Source organism: Hordeum vulgare, chromosome 7H (genome assembly GCF_904849725.1).
Source record: "Hordeum vulgare subsp. vulgare chromosome 7H, MorexV3_pseudomolecules_assembly, whole genome shotgun sequence".
NCBI classification, from domain to species: domain Eukaryota; kingdom Viridiplantae; phylum Streptophyta; class Magnoliopsida; order Poales; family Poaceae; genus Hordeum; species Hordeum vulgare.
In genome coordinates, this window is record NC_058524.1 from 43,634,912 (window position 1) to 43,653,777 (window position 18,866).

The window sequence follows — 18,866 nt, forward strand, 5'->3', positions numbered from 1 at the left end:
ATAGCTAAAAGGTAGAGAACCCATCTCACAACCAAATAGTTGTCGATAAGCGTTTTGCTCTTCTCTTGCCTTCCCAAAGCATAAGAGTTCGCTTTTGTTAAAATTTATTTTTAACCCCGAAAGTTGTTCAAAAAGACATAAAATTAATTTCATATTCCTCGCTTTCTCCATATCATGTTCCATGAAAATGATTGTATCATCCGCATATTGTAGAATGGACACACCTCCATCTATCAGATGTGGAATGAGACCACCTATTTGTCCTTTCTCTTTGGCTCTTTCAATAAGTATTGTCAACATGTCTGCTACTATATTAAAGAGTATTGGGGACATTGAATCCCCCTGTCTTAACCCCTTATGTGTTTGAAAAAAATTAGCCATGTCACTATTAACTTTGACTCCGACACTCCTATTCTGGATAAAAGTGTCAACCTGCTGTCTCCACTTTTCATTAAATCCTTTCATACGTAAGGCTTGTTGAAGAAAAGACCACTTAACTTTATCATAAGCCTTTTCAAAATCCACTTTAAAGATAAATCCGTCTAGTTTCTTTGTGTGGATTTCATGAAGCGTTTCATGCAGAACAACAACACCCTCCAAAATGTGTCGCCCAGGCATGAACGCTGACTGTGTTGGTTGAACCACTGAATCAGCTATCTTTGTTAATCTGTTGGTGGTTGTCTTAGTAAAAATCTTAAAACTAACATTTAGTAAACAGATAGGTCTAAATTGTTGGATACGCATGGCGTCCACCTTTTTTGGCAACAACGTTATTGTTCCAAAGTTTAGGTGGAACAGCTGTAACCGACCATTGAATAAGTCATGAAACATAGCCATTAGATCTCCCTTAATAACATGCCAACACTTTTTGTAAAATTCTGCAGGAAACCCATCTGGTCCCGGTGCTTTATTGTGTTTCATTTGTACTATTGCATCATACACCTCTTGCTCTGTGAATCTAGCGGATAGAACCTCATTCTCCTGGTCATTTAATTGAGGAATATCCTGAACATTGGTTTCATCCAGATAGATCATATTCTCCTCTGGTGCACCAAAAAGACTCCTATAGTATTCTGAGATATATACCTTTAAATTTTCATGTCCTATAATAGTACCCTCATCTTGCTCTAGCTGAGTAATAATCTTCTTTCGATGTTTGCCATTTGCAATCATGTGAAAGAACTTAGTATTATCATCCCCATGCACCACGTTCATCACCTTAGCTCTTAGTGCCCATTTCATCTCCTCTTCTCTCAGTAATTTTTGCAATCTAATCTCAGCATCTGTTTTGATATTCCTATCAATAGTATTTAGCTGCGTTGACTCAGCCTTAACGTCAAGTTCATCAATCAGGTTTATTAGTCTTTCTTTTTCTTTCTTATAAATACCACTTTGGTTTTTCGCCCATCCTCTAAGAACCCGGCGCAAATTTCTAATTTTGTTTTGCCAAATTTCGACACTGGTTGATCCACCTAAGTGTGTACCCCATTCCTTTGTAATTAAATCCATGAACCCTTCTCTTTCAAACCAGCTTAGTTCGAAAGAAAATACATTCTTGGTGCCTCTATAATTGGCCTCCCCTGAGTCAACTAGAAGAGGCGCGTGATCTGAGATTGCCCTCTGTAATGCTTGTACCGTAACTAATGGGTATTTTTGCTCCCAGTCAACACTAGTCAGGACCCGATCCAACTTTTCATACGTTGTTATCGGCAAAGAGTTTGCCCAAGTGTACTGTCTGCCAGAAAGATGAATCTCCCTTAGATTCAAACTCTCAATAACCATATTAAACATCGTTGAGCATCTTGTGTCAAAGTTGTCATTATTCTTTTCATTCTGTCTACGAATGATATTAAAATCTCCCCCCACCATAATTGGTAATGTTTCATCTCCACATATTCTCACTAGATCTGCTAGAAAATCGGGTTTGAACTCCAATTGTGCCGCCCCATATACTGCCACTAGAGCCCACTTAAAACCATCAACTTTCGACCTTACACGAAATTTGACGGCGAACTCACCATAGACCACACTCATCACTTCTAGCGTTTCGCATTTAACCCCAAGTAAGATCCCACCGGATCTACCCCTTGGTGGTAAACAATGCCAATCAAAATCAACCCCTCCTGATAAATTATTTAAGAATTGGGTTGTGAAATTATCTCTCCCAGTCTCTTGCAATGCCATGAAATCCAGATTATATTGTATCGATGCTTCTCTAAGGAACCTTTTTTTAGCCAAGTCCGCCAGACCTCTGCTATTCCAAAAAATCCCTTTCATAATTCATCATGGAATTTTTTCTTTTGCTTAACTCTCGCACTCCTCCTAACCGCTGATTCAGGATACACCTTCCTTTTCCAAGGCCTCCTAGTTATTTCGTGATTACTTTTAAGATCATTATGTGTATGTAAAGATTGTGAATGCTTGTCGGCATCTGAAGGGGCCATATACCCCTCCAAACCCATATCATCCACTTCATCTACTTCCCCGTCTATCCGAAAAATGTTATCACATAATGTTTGAAGACCAGCACCTCCTAATTCACTCATATCCGAATCATTCATAGGTTTAACCGCTGCTAGATTATTGATAAACTCTATGGTTCTATCAACTTCTAGATCAAGAATATCATTGATGGACTTAGCTATATTTTTACTAGATGTACCCATAGAGATTCCTAATTCACTAGCATTATTCAAGATTTCAGAATCAGATAATTTTAAAATAGATGCAGTCTGATCAATAGACAAACCTGAAGTTTTTTCAGCATCTCGAATTTTTGCAGCTCGCATGGCACGACCTATCGACATATCATCAGCATCAGGCTTCTCCTGAATACGTTGACTGAAACGTCTATCACATGATGAAGGGTCCGGGATCCCCCCAAATGAAATCACATCATCATTAGTAATCTCATTGTGGGTATTCCCTGTTAGGATAGAGTCAAAGTGCTGGTCAGAATTTGTCCCTTCAACAATGTTATCATAGTTCGAAAGTGTCATTTGCTGCTTACTGTTCGAGAGGATATGGACAGAAACAGGATTAGAAGGCCGACTCGCCTCCTGCTTGCTGTCCCTCATAAACGAATGTGCCTCCCTGTCAGTAGTTGATGACGGAGCCATTTGACAGCAAGCTTGCTGCGTGTTATCATGCTCAGGCATATGCAGTGGCTCAGTCCTCCTAGACAGCTGTACTGCGGAAGATATTTTTCTATTCTCCTTAGTGATCACATGCGTGACTTCTTCCAGCTTAGATGTGGAAACCGATCTTTGAATTGAAACAGAAGGGGCTTGCTCATTCGCCGCCTTTTTCGCAAACTCACTACCAAGCTTATATGGTGTAGTAGGGACATCAAAAGAACCAAAACGTAATGTCTCCATGGGAACTTTTGATGCCGAAGATGCACCCCCAATAAGTAGTTTCTCTTTCTTAGAAGAGGCATGAGGATTATTGTTATCTCTTGACTTCTCGGAATGTTGATAATTCGCATCCTCATGATCTTTATCCCTATCCTCCCCATCTGCCATGAGGATATCATCATCATTTGGCTCATTTTGTGGCATCTTCTCGACCTCCACCTCAAGATCATAATGCACACCATCATAAGACCACGGAGCAAAATCAGGAATCTGGTCAACATCAAGCACCATCACAAGCAATCTGGCTATCCCCCTCTTGCGTGTAAAGGGCATATCTACTTTCTCAGTCTTCCCAATCAACGAACCAAGGCTCCATGTGATAAGGAAGTCATTAAGCAGAATTTCTGGAATACCTGTAAATCGGATCCAAACCTTCTGCAACCTAGTACCCTGCGGTGCTGGTTTAATGCATTCCTCAAATTCAAGTAAACACTTGCTGCCACTAACCTTACTTACCCCGAAAGTGAGTAAACGTTGAAGATCCTCTCGTCTAGGAAACTCAACTTGGTAAGTATTTTGCTCCACACTTATTGGTTCCCAATTGTATGTCTCCGAAACAAGCCTTCTCATCTGTTGAGAGACTTGCTCGGCAGTCAACTCCCCATTCGTAACTCTGACGAGACCCGTTCTTGAGCTCTCTAGGCGAGGTGGAGTTAGAACTGAAGTGGAACCTGGTGTCTCAAAAAACATCAGTTTGCTATGGCAAACCCCATATATGTTCATGACAGGCTTTGGAGCTAAAAGTAATGGGCATGCCTCATCAATATGCCCAGGCTTTTGACAGATATCACACAAATCCGTGGTACAGTCCACTACGAAGTGTCCGGGTATCCCACACCTATAACATGTCAATTTTTCTTTTTTGCGAGCCGCCTTGTTGGCTCGCGCTACTTCCCTGTCCTCCGTCGTTATTTGCTGTGTTGGCGGGGTGTCATCTTCCCCCCCCCCCCCCCCCGTCCTCTTGTGTGACTTCCTTCCATATCGGCCCAGAATTATTCCGACCATAGTTGCATACTCCGCCCCCGCCTCTTTGCCGGAAATTCAATCCACGGGTTCCTTCGACAAAGTTGCCTTGGGGTGGCTGGAAGGGACGACGCCATTGATTGGCTCCTCCCCCAGGACCTCCTCCGGCCATCCAATTGGACCGACCACCACCTGATCCACCAGCAAAATCATTCCAATGGTTTGCATAGCCTCTGTGTCCATGAAAACCACCTCCACCACCCCGATTATAAGCTCCAGGGGCACCAAAGAGGTTTATTTATGGTAAATGGATTTTCAATATAGTTGTTAATCTTATTCTCTGCCAACCCAAGAGATCTATGTTGGAGGAACTCGCAACCACCAGAGAAACAGAGGTCAGAAGTTTGATCTTCTAATGGAAAAGAGATGGAGCAATCCCAAACAAAAGACCGGTGGTATAGCTAGAGTGGACATGGTGATTCATCGTCCATCCTGAAATTTCCCTATAGCCCATATATTACAGCAAAAATATTGTTTTTATTATAAATGATTAAAATTCAAATGTAAAGCTCTACTGTTGGACCTCCACCCGAGCTTCTTGGGCTGACTATGCTACTGCCAATGTCATCCACACGGCAAGGACCTATTCATACGTTTTGAAAACCACGAACAAAAGAAGCGCTAAACTTGTAAGTACCCATTTTTTTAATTATTATTCCCTTCATCTGTTCGTCGGAAATTGCAGCCTCTCAGGTTTCGCTAGTCGGTATTCTATATACAGGGGTGATACCATTCCTTAAATGCTCACATGATACAAATTTTGAAAAACCATATTTAACGGTTTCAGGAAAAAATCTGATTTTGTTTCTATGTTCACAAGTTATGTGTCAACGATCCTAAAAATCACATCCAAATTTGGAATACACATCCAGAAACAAAAAAAGACAAATCTAAGATGAATAGTGCCACAAATAGAAAACAAAACTGACACTATTCACATCAGGATTGCCTTTTCTTTCTCAATGTACATTTCGAATTTGGACCTGAAAGTTTTAGGGGTTGTAGCCACGTTCCCTGTGAACATTCATACTTTTTCCAGAATTTTTGGAAATGCTTAAAATTATTTTTTCTTGAAATGGGAGCACGTGGGAGTTGGTATCACTGGACATTCTCCCTGGTATCATCGGATATTCTCCATCTACATACGTTCAGCACGAAAACAGAGCATTTACGTCCAACAAAAAATTTAGACAAGATGCAACCGATCCACCGATGCAGCCAGTGATTCATTCCGTGAACTTATGCACCAACAGCCCAATCCATGTGAGCAAATACAAACACTCTTCATATACATTGCAATATGGCTAGGCAGTTCTTACAAAATCGCATCTTAAAAATGCACAGTCTGAAATCTCATTCATAACATCGATGCATTCAGCATAAACTTACCAAGCTACTGTAAATGATGCGGAAATGAATGCATTACCTAATCGACAAAAGACTCAACCATAACACGGTCAGCAAACACATATGCTCAAGTCGTCGTAGGCAGAGGTTACAGAACTGAAATCCCTCCGATTTAGCCTTCTACCATATCTTCAGGGGTTCACTCTGTTCAGCTTCACCAATACTGAAGGGCAGCGGCAGTCCACCGTGTATCACAGTTTTTTTTTTTTTTTTGAACGGACAAGGGGGGAGGGATCCGCACCTGAATATTTCACAGAATTTCTGGTAGCAAAAGAAATTTCCAGACAATAACAGACAGATAGTACTGTCTTTCTTCGGATTCCAAATAGATGGAATCCTCTGAGGAAGCATAGATTACTGTATGTCTTCAACCATAGAACTATTTTCTAAAAGACGACTTATCTTTTATCTCTTGGAAAGCTGCAGCCAGTAAGCAATCAAAATTGACAGTCTCTTCTAAATATTTCCGTTCGATGTGTATGACCAGTACTCGTTCACCAGTTTGTGGAAGAGAGATCCTTCAGTTTCCATGAGCTTTGTAGGTTTGTCATACTCGACTACTTTCCCTGGAAGTGTTCATATATATAGCAGATTGGTACGGGAAAGATCGACAATTCATTTGGTTTGAACTTCAAAGTATAATTCAAATATTCCATATTGATTGGTTCATAAGAGAAACATACCGTCGCTCATTGCAAGTACCATATCACAGTCCATAACTGTTGGTATACGGTGGGCAACTGTAATAACAGTGCAATACTTGAATTCTGACCGGATCGTTTTCTGAAGGACAGCATCTGTTGCATTGTCTATAGAGGCTGTGGCTTCATCAAGAACTAAGATGCGGCATCTTCTCAAAAGTGCACGTCCCAGACAGAAGAGTTGCCTTTGGCCCATACTCCAGTTGGACCCGTCTTCCACAACTATTAAGACAAGATCTTGATCAGTACTATGAATGAGATAGTTCTAAATATCATGCTAGCAAAAAGATGAGAGACATTAAAATTCTGATTCATGGTTGGAGATAAATCCGTTGGTGGATTCGAAGTATTTGGGCTTGCACCCTACTCTGTTGGTGGAGAATACACACCTAGGACTAATAACAGTTAGTGCCACATGTATTTTAATACCTATTTAAATTTCTGAAATGATTAGAGCAGAGTTTCTGTTTGCGCGAGTTATTAATTTCAAAAATTGAACTGCAGAAAAGAATTTATAGATGGAAGTGAAGTCTCCTACCGTGTGAATCCAATCCCTGTTCCTTTTCCTGGACAGCTTCAAGAAGTTGGCATTTGTCGAGAACCTGCAGCATGATGATAAATGAAATAACCACCTTAGTACATTAATTTGAGAAAGGGGGCCCTAAGCTAGCTCAGTTGGTGGGAGGTGCGGCTGTATACTCCTACCAGGCGTTCAACCAATTTGTTTTGAGTTCTCAACTCGAATTTGATTGCTTATTATAACCAAAAGTCTAAACTGATGGAGAAGGTTGGGCAGTCCAAATATACTTCAACACCTACTTCTTTGATCAACAAAAAATTATCTAGTTCCTCCAATTCACTTTATTATGAGAAAGGCAACTTGTCTTTTGAGATTCCTCTAATTCACTTTATTCGCCCCCTTTTGATAATGTGCTGAATTTTCTGAAATCTTTGGTATATACCAAACTAACTGAGCTGAACTTCCACAGTACTACGAGGACCGCCTCATGATTAAACAATAAACATACATCATGTTCTTTCAATGTGGTACCTTTTCATCATTATCTTATCTGATCATTGGGCAAGATGAGAAAAAGCAACATAGATGTGTACACCTTACCTCCCATATTTGTTGATCTGAGAATTGCCCAAGAGGATCTAGATTGTATCTTACTGTACCCTGAAAAAGTGTTGGATCTTGCGGAATGATACCCAAACGCGAGCGCAGGTCATGTAAGCCTATAGTACTGATGTCCACGGAGTCTATAATTATTTTCCCTTCGGATGGTTCAACAAGACGAAACAATGCACCAATTAACGTTGTTTTGCCACTTCCCGTTCGACCAACTATACCAATCTTATTTCCACCTTCAAACCTGCAAGTGATTCCATGTAGTACAAGGGGAGCATCTTTTCTATACCTGATCTGTCAGATGAAAATCAATTGCATAAATTTGTTAGAAGTGTTAATAGAATTTTACCGTGTAAGGTAGATGTAAATAGATCTGATTACCTTCAAATCTTTAAGCTCCACATTACCATCTTGGGGCCAATCTGGTGATGGTCGATTTTCCTCAACAACTTCTGCTGCTTCACTTTGTATGTCCATGTACTGGTTCACCCGTTCCACCGAGATTATTTGATTCGCCAGGTTGCATTGGTTTTGAATAGAGAATACAAATGACATATTTAGGGAAAGACCATAGGACAATGCCATTCCCACAAAACCTATGCAAATACAAAAAGCAAGGAATTAATTCTACTGTCTGTAATGTTGATATTCATAAACTGTATAATATCAGATAACTCATTTAGTTGCTCCGGAACATAAGCATTAGGACTAAAACTATATGTTCATAGAAGATACAAACCTGTCCATAAAATCACCAGAAAAAGCGGTAGCTTGAGAATGTTATATGGTGTTTTATAACATTACTACCTTAATTCGTTAATACAGGACATCCTAGAAAGGATTAAGTCAACATTTATAACTTTGTACTATTATAAAAAAATCTGGAGTAGCAAGGTCAAAATACTAACATCAGATTTTTCATCGATATTATTTTGGCAATATAATGCTCTTCTATTTTTCTACAAATATATACATACAAATATTATCGGTGAAATAAGTTTGTTGGAGATCCATGTCCTCTCTAAAATGTCATCTATTTACGACTGGATGGAGTATCTAGGATGTTCTCAAAACAAACAGAAGGCGATAAAAAGGTATCCACGTTTACATGGCAATGCATCCAACATTTACTGCAAATCAGATGCAACCACCGATGACCATAGAACGGGCTGACTACTCAACTTTGTCCAAATATTTGAAGCAACGTGACATTCATATAATTGCTTACCAGGGCTAAAAGTTCCTTGAGGAAGAAGGGCCATGACAAAGGCAGAAAAAGAAAGAACTGCGGCGCTCATTATCTCCAGACGTTGAATCAACCATTCAGTTGATGCAAAATTATAGAAATATGGACTGGCATTCTTGTCAACAAGGTCCAAATTTTTAGTGAAGAAACGATCTTCCTCCTCAAAGGCCCTTATGGTTATAGCCCCTGCAATCGATTCACCTAAGTGATTCGCAAGAGCAGACTTGGTGGTACCATTGATCCGCATCAGTTCCTTTGCCGAGGCTAGATAGTACCTCTGCATGACCAAACATAATAGTTTTCAGTTAATGAGAACTTTGAATGCAAACTGCAGGCTCATTCACTCTCAGACAAAAACAGCAGCAGAGAACATCAATTGGTAAATGAAATCAAATAATCATAGACAGGATGCTTAACAATAAAGAAACATAGTCATACCAATTACCTGCAGTCTAATTGCCAAAACTATCATTGGCACGGATACAAACAGAACTTGCCATGTAACAGCAGCCAGTACCCCTAGATTGCTATATGCATTTAAACTGGCACCAAGGCTAAATACGAAGGCAAATGGAACATCAAGGTCAACGATACTCAAATCTGAAGAGACCTGCATTATTAGAAGAAAAAGGGAGTGAGTTAATCCATCATGGGAAAATTCTCTGGGTGTAAAACGTAACTGAAACTTGTCGTATCTGCCAGTAGTTTAAGAATTTTTACCCGGCTAAGAACCCTTCCTAGAGGTGTAGAATCAAAAAAGGACATTGGTGCACGGAATAATGAATTGAGTAGCTGGGAAAATAAGGATCGTGATGTCTGGATCCCAAGAACAACGACTGCCAAAGATCTTGATAGCAAGAAGAACATTGTGCAAACTCCGATAATAATGTACACAGAAATTAACTTCAGTGTACTAACATGAGGATTTTGGACATTAGCAGCCATCCATGAATTCTGTGATATTTGCCCAGCTATGAAAATTATGTGAGAAATAATACAGAAAGAGAAATACAGGAGGCCTTTGTTCTGGCACAAGTAAAGCATATAAGGCTTAACACCTGCGTCCCCTGTTTCTCTTTCCTCTTTCTTGATCAGTTGATCTACCGGTGATGGCTTCACAGATTCTGTATGAATACCATCTGTCTCCTTTATTGATACTTCCTTAGATCTTCGAGTGGGTATATCGTTATTAACATCCGAAACACCAATAGTATCTTTATGGGCATTTACAAGGTCTTTAAATTCTTCACAATCTGCCAATAAATCTTGATAAGGTGCAGACCGAATAATCTCTCCATCTGACATTAACTGCCAAAAATCATCATTAGTTTTAGATGACATCAACATATAAAAAAACCTAATTACAGATAAATCTAATCAGACACAAATATCATCATATGGTGACTTTTCCAAAGTGAAGAGAGGTACCAAAATGGAGTCAAATACGGGTAGAAAATCCACTTGGTGGGTCACCAAGAGAACAGTCTTGTCCGATAGAGCACTCATGACATATTCCTGTTACGAAGAGCTCTGTAAAAAATCGTAATCAAATAGTAAATATGGTATGCCTCTGTGATGTGATCCTTACATTGAAGAGACTTGTGGCTGTATGGGCATCAACAGCACTGAAAGGATCGTCAAGAAGATAGATGTCTGCATTTTGGTATAGTGCACGAGCAAGCTGGACGCGCTGCTTCTGACCACCACTAAGATTTACTCCTCTCTCTCCAATTTGAGTACAATCTCCATACGGCAACATTTCAAGGTCCTTGACCAACGAGCACCTCTCCAGTGTGCCGTGGTATCTTTCCCTGTCCATCGGCGATCCAAAGAGAATATTGTCTTGCACGGTTCCTGTTTGAATCCATGCATTCTGAGAAATATATGCTATTTTCCCAGAGACTTGGATCTGAAATGTTTATGCAAAGATCATGGATTTGATATTAATCTGTTATGAAAAACAATAGCATCATGTTTCTAAATAATGTTTTCTTTTAGAAAGTGAACAGCTTTGCTTCTCATTGTTTTGAAAAAGCAGGAACACTGTTATTTACATGCCCAAGTGGGCAGGAACAGAACCAAACCAAACATGATTGCTGTCGTCAACAGGCTATGTTTCTTTTAAGCATGTCTAAATGTCTACATTCTGAATATGGCAGCTATCTTCACTCTTATAAAGCTAGTTTTATTCAAATTCTCGGGGACCTCTCCGAGTATTAATTTCCATAGCAGAGCACAAGTATTAGCTAGTTTTATTAAAAGATAAAGTTAGTAAAAACATACCGTGCCTTCAGTCTTGGGGACCTCTCCGAGTACAGCAGCCAGAAGCGTGGACTTTCCTGATCCTACCTCTCCACAAATGGCAACCTTTTCTCCAATTTTGACTGCCAGGTTTATGTTCTTCAGAGTTGGTTTTGATGGATTCTCATCCCACGAGAAACTGCACGAATTCATCACTAAAGGGTAATCAATGCCAACATAGTATTTCTTTCTAGCTTGCCCGTTTAGCTCAGGAGCATCAAGGAACTTCGATATCCGAGTGAACGCGACCTTAGCTTGTATCACTACGCCAATAACATCTGGTATTTGCCTGATTGGGTCTTGCACGAGACGCAGAGTTGCCACGAAGGTGAAGACATTGCTAGCATCAAGAGGAATTTTCAGAAGATAGCATGTTAGAAAGGTCGCAGCCGAAACCAGAACAGGTGATGACCAGAACAGGAAACTGTTGTATGCCCTCCTAAGCTGGAATGCTGTCAACCACTTGTACTCAACCTCTCTCAACCCCTCAATGACCTTCTTGAAGTGGGCTTCCCATGCATAAAGTTTCAAGACCTTCATATGAACTAATGACTCAGTCATGGCCTTCAATCTCACATCTTGTGCTTCCATGAGCTTACTCTGGTATTTGTGTTGCAATTTGGCCAATGGCGCGTTGCAAAGTACTGTGATAACAATCACAACTAACGATGAAAGCATTGCAGCACCAACCGCATTGTATAGAATTGCCAGAGCAATGCAAAGTTGAACACTTGTTGTCCATGTTTGATGGAACCAGTATGGGAATTCCCCGATCCGATAGGCATCGACGGTCACATAGTTCATGATCTCTCCAGAAGAGTGCTTCATTTTTGCTGCATTTGATAGCTTCTGCTGTTTCTTATAAATGGCTGCTGACAGAAAAGACCTCACCTGCAATCCTAATCTCCGAGTGCGAAAATACCACTGTCTCTGTGACAACGATTCACCGAATTTGCAGACGAACATTACCGCAGCGAGCACAAAGCCTTCGTATTTAAAGGACCCTTTCCCGAGTGATACATTGATGAATGCCTTGAGAAGCATTGGGCCAGTAGACAAGGTGAGAACTTTCAGCAAAGCACAGAAACCCGAGACCAAGATGGCACGCTTGTGACAAGAAACAATAGTCCAGAAGAATGATGGTGTGGCGTGTGACGGCGACTGCTTCTTGAGGTTCATCTTCTCCATGAACATCAAGTACTGGTTGTGTGCTCGATCTGTGGCGCCTAAAAGCGGCATGTCTTTGTCCTCAAGGGGCTTGTCATAGCCCATCTTCATCAGAGGATTCAACCACCAAAATGACATCCTGCTGAAGAAACCAGCTTCAGCAAATGGGGTTACCTGACTGTCAGAATCAGCTACCTCACTGTCTGCCTCCGTGTTCAGGTGCTTGTATGGACCATTTCCAGTTCCTCCATGACCCTCTTCATCATGGCTGTGCCGAATGCCATAAATAAGCATGAGAGCTGCACCTGGTAGGGACAAAATATCTAAACAGGCCTTAACAGTCAGCGCCTTCTCTGCAACAATATCAACGACCGAAGAAGAACAGATGAATGCTGCGAAGACGACCAGCGATACCGGCCAAAATCGAACAAATGCCGCTCCGAGAAACCGAGGCCTGATGCTGAAAGCGAAGCTGGTGAGGATCAAATTCAGTCCCTGACACACTGTCACAAGCCACCAATGTGGAAGGTTGGCAGAAGGATTCTGGTTGAAGCCACTCCCCAGCATCCACAGTCCTAGCCCAAGATAAACCAAACCCAGGGTGCCACTGAATACCACAGCAGTCAAGTGTAGCGGTGAGCTAAGTGTGAGGAGCTGCCGCGCAGATGCTCTGCTCTTTGGAAGTTTGACGAGCAGCTGGAGTGCGAGCACGAACACAAGCAGCGCGACGATGCCAGTCGCCACCAGATGATTCAGGCAGGTGGAGGCGTCAAATAATTCCTTGAATGCACATGAGGCCCCACCTTGGTCGGAGCGAATCGGGCTCCCACACAAGTTCATCACCCAAGAAGAACCTGAAGCATAAGTTACAGAGTAGTGTAGTGAGATGAGATTTCAGTTTTGGCAACTGACCAATCCGAAAACTTATTTAGCCATGCACTCCCTCCTTTTCTAATTATGCTAAAACGAGTGAATACACACACTAAAACGCGTCTAGATGCATAAGAATCTGAAAAAATATAGAGAAAAGCGAAGACACCTTATATTTAGGAACTGAGGGAGTAGTACAGTACTAGAGTGGGGTGAGATTATTCTTAGTTTTCAGTTTTGGCAACAGCCCAACATAGTTGTTGATTGTAAAAAGGTAGTACTCTAGTAGCAATGTACAGTCTGAAGCTTTTCTGTTTCTTTTGTTGACACGATGAAGAATGATTTTAACCTGAGGAAGCTGGGGAGGCGAGATTACCTGCGAGGGAACCCATCTGCGCGATCTCCACTGCTGTGTTTGCACTTGTCTCTCTTGAGCCCTGCGGCCACCAACTCCAACTGATGAAGATGAAGATGAAGAAGAAGAAGAACAAGAGACTAAGTGAGGACAAAGAGCAGATACTGTTTTTAATGGAGATACGGACAAGGAGCAAATCTCGTGAAGAAAAAAAACACTTGTATTGTACTGGAGCGAGATCACAGGGTTCCGAACCCACGAAAAACAGTCCAGGGAGTTTCACGGCAGAAAGATCACGGCGGCGGCCTAGGATGGTCACCCCTCGCAATCAAGAGGGGGGAAACAAATCCATGGCGGGAGGAAGAAGAAGAGGAAGAAGAAGAAGATGATGATGCAAGTGTTGCCCGGAACAGAGCGCGCAGATCGCGCGCCTCTGCTGCACCCGCGACGAATCCGCGGGAAAGCAGGGCAGATATCCCGGGCGGGCAATGCCGAGAAGGCGACTGTCGTCCAAAGGAACGAGCCCAGAACAGAGCAGGAACGAGCCCAGAACAGAGCAGGAGTATATACAAAGAAAGGAAACCCACCTTCTCCCTGGATCGAGCACGACTCCCGAGAACAAGAAGTGCCTTCTAGTGCAAGCGATGATGCCAGTATTGACCTGACCTCTGTGACCGCCGCCGCTGGTTATCGAGAGTTAGGGACCGCCGCCGGCGCGAGCTTTAGCGGTGGTGTGTTGACGAACGGGAAACGACCAGCGGTCCGTCCGTCCGTCCGTCACAATAGCTGCTGCAGAGCTCGGCGCCGCGCTCCGTATTTACGGGCGGGGGCGGCACGTGACCGGGCCGGTGAGGTGAGGTGAGGTGAGCCGACGACGTGCCCCGCGCCGCTTCTCCTCCTGCCTCTCAAATAAACAAATAAATAATAAATGCGGCCGCGCGGTCACGGCGTGTCGCACGGCCTGGAAAAGAAAACCATCATCAGCGGGTTCACGTAGTGTGCACAGCGACGCATAACAGCGAATAAATTTTATTTTTCGCCCTCAAGTTGAAATTGACCTTTTAGTCGTGCAAATTCGTATATTAGCGTAAAAAAAATCAAGCTTGCTCTTAAGAAAATATAAGCTTTTACTTTTCTAATTATTAAAAAAAATCATAGCGGGTATATGTACGCCCATGAACCGAATGGTATGGTATCTCCCCGTTTGCGACGGCCTTCTTCAAGGTGTTGTTATGAAAGAAACGACTCGGGCATATATGTGCAACCATTTCTCATATGTCGTGTCATTGTTAATTATTTTTCTGATATAATCCTCAATTCTTTTTTGAATAAAAGGGATTTCCCATGCTCCACTTTATTGAAGCAACGAAGTCATCAGGTTTTACATCCGAAACAAAACACGACATCCTCACTTTTTGTTGAGGACATAATTAACTTTTCATATCTTGTCCGATTATTGATGCCTTTGATCTTACTGTCTTACATTAATTATAAATAATACTCCCTCCATCACAATATATTAGGCCTGTCTCTAAGATCAGGATTTTTCAGAAATAAGGCGCATGACATTAAATAGCCTATTAATTAGAACGTTTTCTGTTTAGTTAGACCCTGATTTCACTCCATCCCATGCAAGTGTGGCGTTCACACGCATGGCTGCATGCAAGTGTGAATAGGAATCTGCATGCCTCCTCTCCCTCTCTCATTATCTCTTAATCATGCAGCCAATTTAATGAACGGTCTTTCCTATGCGTCAATTTTGCGTTTCATTAAGCGCATCTACAACTAACTGGCTCGGTCTTTCCTTCCAATTAGAAAACACCTAGGCCCCAGAGCTCTCTGAGTTGCGCCTAATAAACTGTAATGGAGGGAGTACTACGTATGCACCCGCAAAAGAAAATACTACGTATGATCGTGCGTATCCATGAATGAAGAGACCATGAGGTTTAACCTTTCCTCCTTTTTTTTGGGAGGGGGGGGATTCAAAATAAAAAATAATGTGTATCACGTCTGTGACCAAGGACGTCGCAAATGGTGATGTGGACGAACCAAAGTTGTCGTTGCTCGTGGTTACTAAAAACCAACAGTGTTGCGAATCGAATGTAGCACACATGGTTAGCTTCCTTCCTTGTGATTAAACGGGTACATTAGGGTTTAATTACTAGACCGGGCACTTGTGCTTGCATAAATTCAGTGTTTTCGGTAATATGGATTCACTGGAATAAGGCCGTGTTTGGTTTCATTAGTGAACAGTAGCTGCATTGCATACACATCTCAAACCAGCCTGGTTGAGCAAAAAACAACTTCAAATGCACCATCTGCAAGTTGTTTGGTTGTGTGCATCTAGGGTCCCTACATTAGGTAATACGCAAGTGCATTTTGTTTGGTTGCCTGCATTGGCCCAAGCGGTACATGAACATGGTGTTTGGTTGCATACGACGTACATGATGTGCTTACCTTGTACCCTACTTGGTGAGCTTACCCATACCTAGCACACCAACGCCACAACACAGCAATGGCCATGAACTGGGCGGAGATGATGAAGTTCTTCAACTTCAGCCCCAACTGACGACCCGCCGTAGCACCTTCCACTTTGACACCTCCAACCTTGCCACTGTCAACACTGCTTCCTCCGTGCTTTCGCACCCAGTTGGAATAAGCTTGTTCTGTTGCGTGCCTAGTCTTGAACCCTCTATGGTTGTTGTTGCTATACGATGCCACTTGTGCACTGGTTTCTTCCCATGAACTGTAAACCCCTGGAGCCTTACTGATGAACACGGCATGCCACTTGCCCTAGCAATGCATAAGAGCAAGAGTTGAAGCAGCAAATCAATGGATCACACAAGTAGAAGAGAAGAAGTAAAGCATGCACGATCATAAGGCATAGTAAGTTCTACCTAGCACTACCATGATGTTATCCTACCACCATATCCAAAAGAGTGTGTCGTCCTACCACCGCAAGTTCACCATCATCGTGAGGGGTTAGTATATACCACCTCATCAAAATATACAGGCCATCAAATAGTTTTCCAACCCTAGCTACACAAAATGTATGTCGTCATCGTCGTCGTCGTCGCCACCGCCATCACCATCGCCGTCGAGGATCATGCACGCTCATAGGTAGCACTACTCTAGTAGTAGTGCTTGCTCAGTCAGCTCCTGATCCACAACACCCTGTGAGCATCTCCCATGGCAACGAACCCAACACCCTGGGCCTTGTTGTCAAGCAGGTGGCTGAGAGCTGCCACGAGAGTCTCGTCGCTGAAGCCACCCTGGGTCATGACAGCGCCATACATGTCAGGGTGGACGTCGAGGGGCTTGCACTCCCTGATGGTTGTTGCCACCTCCTTCACTGCCTTAGTAATGCTGCAAAAAAGACATTGATCTCCTCCTCCATCATGCCTCCTCTCTTCCTCTTCCTATCATGGATGGGGTCAAAGGGCTTGTCGAAGGGCTTGTCAAGGCCATCAATGACCTCGACGTCCGGGGTCGTAGGGAAGTCTGGCATGGGAGAACCAAGAGGCTCCCTCGAGCCCATGGCATGCTTCCCGGTTGCCAGCCCGAAGGAGAAGATGTGCTGCATCTGGCTGTAGTTATGTATTGGTGTGTTGAGGAACTCAGCGTCCCTTGGGTGGTTCTAAGAATGAAACACAAGTGTTGTTAGTTGCAATTAGGAGTAGGCAATGGTGTACAATATGAAGAGGAAGAGGGTTGTGAGCTAACCACGACATGGCCGACGTAGTGCTCTGCCTTCAGAACTTTGGAGCAAGTGTTTTCATCCCATGTGGTGCCGCTAAGGTCTCTCAGCTTGGACACTTGGATCCATCCACCTCTCCACTTCCTCATGTGGTTGTACACTTGGGTGGCGGACACGTCCTGCCCACAGAACTCGATCGCCTGCTTCGCAACGGTGTTCAAGTGCACCTCCTTGAAGCCCTTGTCAGTCCTAACTCCACTAAAGATGAGCTCACACATCTTGTTCAGCACGAATGTGGACATGAATGGCTGTCACTTCATGTTGTTCGACCTACCATCCTTCTTTGCCTTTGTTGTTGCAGCGACAGCAGTAGGAGTTTGCTGAACGAGCACTACTGGCACATAGACATAATCAGACGCGAACACCTCTGAATCAGGTGCCATCTCGGACATAGGTTACGAGTCCTGGACAAATGACGGAGGAAACTGGTTGTCCGACGGAAGAAGGGCCTGACTAAGATCTTGCGTCTGCATGGTCATGTCCTACAATCGTAGCACGCATTGCAAGTAATCATAGCACACAACATACCGGACAATCCATGAAAGCAGGAGCATACATGTACATGGTTCATCACTATCATTACCAAGCATATGCTTCATCACTATCATACTAAGCACATGGTTCATTGCTCTCATACTAAGCATACCGCACAATCTATGAGCAGGAACATACGTCTACAACAAACAACATGCTACAAATGAACCGCCAATAGCTACAAATCACAGATCTAAGCACGAATCAACACAAGCACAAGGTTCAACTTCAAACTCTACTACTAATCTAGCCTACCACATGCTTGAACATCTAACCGTACCACAAATTGCAACCGCAGCATAAGAATCAATGATATGAGCTCACAGATCAGAGCACTAATCAACCATGCATCGACGTCAAACCCTAGCTGCAGCTTAGATCTAGCTAGAAGGAACAGAGAGAAAGGGGGGTTGAACTCACAGAGGCCATGGATGCAGCTCGAGGACGAGTGGGGAACGATCGTAGAAGAACACCGCCGACCGATGAAGGACTGTCGATGTCGTGGATCGTCGGCCGATGAAGATGCGCCGCTTACCTGCTCGTCGGTGCCGATGCGCGTCGGCGGGAAAGCTCGAAAGGGGGAGAATGGTGGCAGGAGTTGGGGCGGTGAGTAGGGGCGGACTCGGTGGGAGGTGAGCCGAAATCCTCCCGCCTATTTTTCGACGACGCGGATGAGCTCGCGCCATCTCCCTGATCGCACGAGGAGAGAAGCGCGTCGCCCTCCCCTGCGTTGCCCGAGCCAGGCTCGCGAGTTACTGTCAATTCAGGCATTTCCCTGGGTCTGACCTGGAGGTGCTTTAAAGTTCATGCCATGCGGGTCGTATAGTAAACACATGCAACCAAACGGGGCACTACCTTCTTGCACGGTTTTGGTTGGACCTAATGTAAGAAATCAAACGTGTCCTAAACGTTTCCGTAGACAATAAAAGCGCTTCTGATCACTACATCAATTTTAAT

At 43.1% G+C, this 18,866-nt stretch overlaps 1 protein-coding gene across 1 annotated transcript; it reads right to left on the reverse strand.

Annotated features, from left to right (window-relative positions):
- Window positions 1-5,703: 5,703 nt before the first annotated feature.
- Window positions 5,704-14,501, reverse strand: LOC123407894 (ABC transporter C family member 10-like). Its single transcript, XM_045101135.1, has 13 exons — window positions 14,206-14,501; window positions 13,640-13,700; window positions 11,209-13,247; window positions 10,514-10,834; window positions 10,354-10,440; window positions 9,646-10,233; window positions 9,371-9,535; window positions 8,908-9,202; window positions 8,061-8,275; window positions 7,668-7,973; window positions 7,086-7,149; window positions 6,530-6,769; window positions 5,704-6,412 (listed from the first exon to the last, which is right to left on the reverse strand). The coding sequence occupies exons 2-13, from the start codon at window positions 13,653-13,655 to the stop codon at window positions 6,303-6,305; spliced, it is 4,446 nt and encodes a 1,481-aa protein (XP_044957070.1). The 5' UTR covers window positions 13,656-13,700; window positions 14,206-14,501; the 3' UTR covers window positions 5,704-6,302.
- Between the last annotated feature and the right edge of the window lie 4,365 nt (window positions 14,502-18,866).

Excerpts from the sequence above, each read along its gene's own strand:
- LOC123407894 (XM_045101135.1), bottom strand. Across the intron at positions 8,276-8,907 it reads TCAAGGAACTTTTAGCCCTG|GTTTTGTGGGAATGGCATTG; the intron begins GTAAGCAATTAT and ends GTATTTGCATAG. Across the intron at positions 6,413-6,529 it reads GGTACTTGCAATGAGCGACG|GGAAAGTAGTCGAGTATGAC; the intron begins GTATGTTTCTCT and ends GAACACTTCCAG.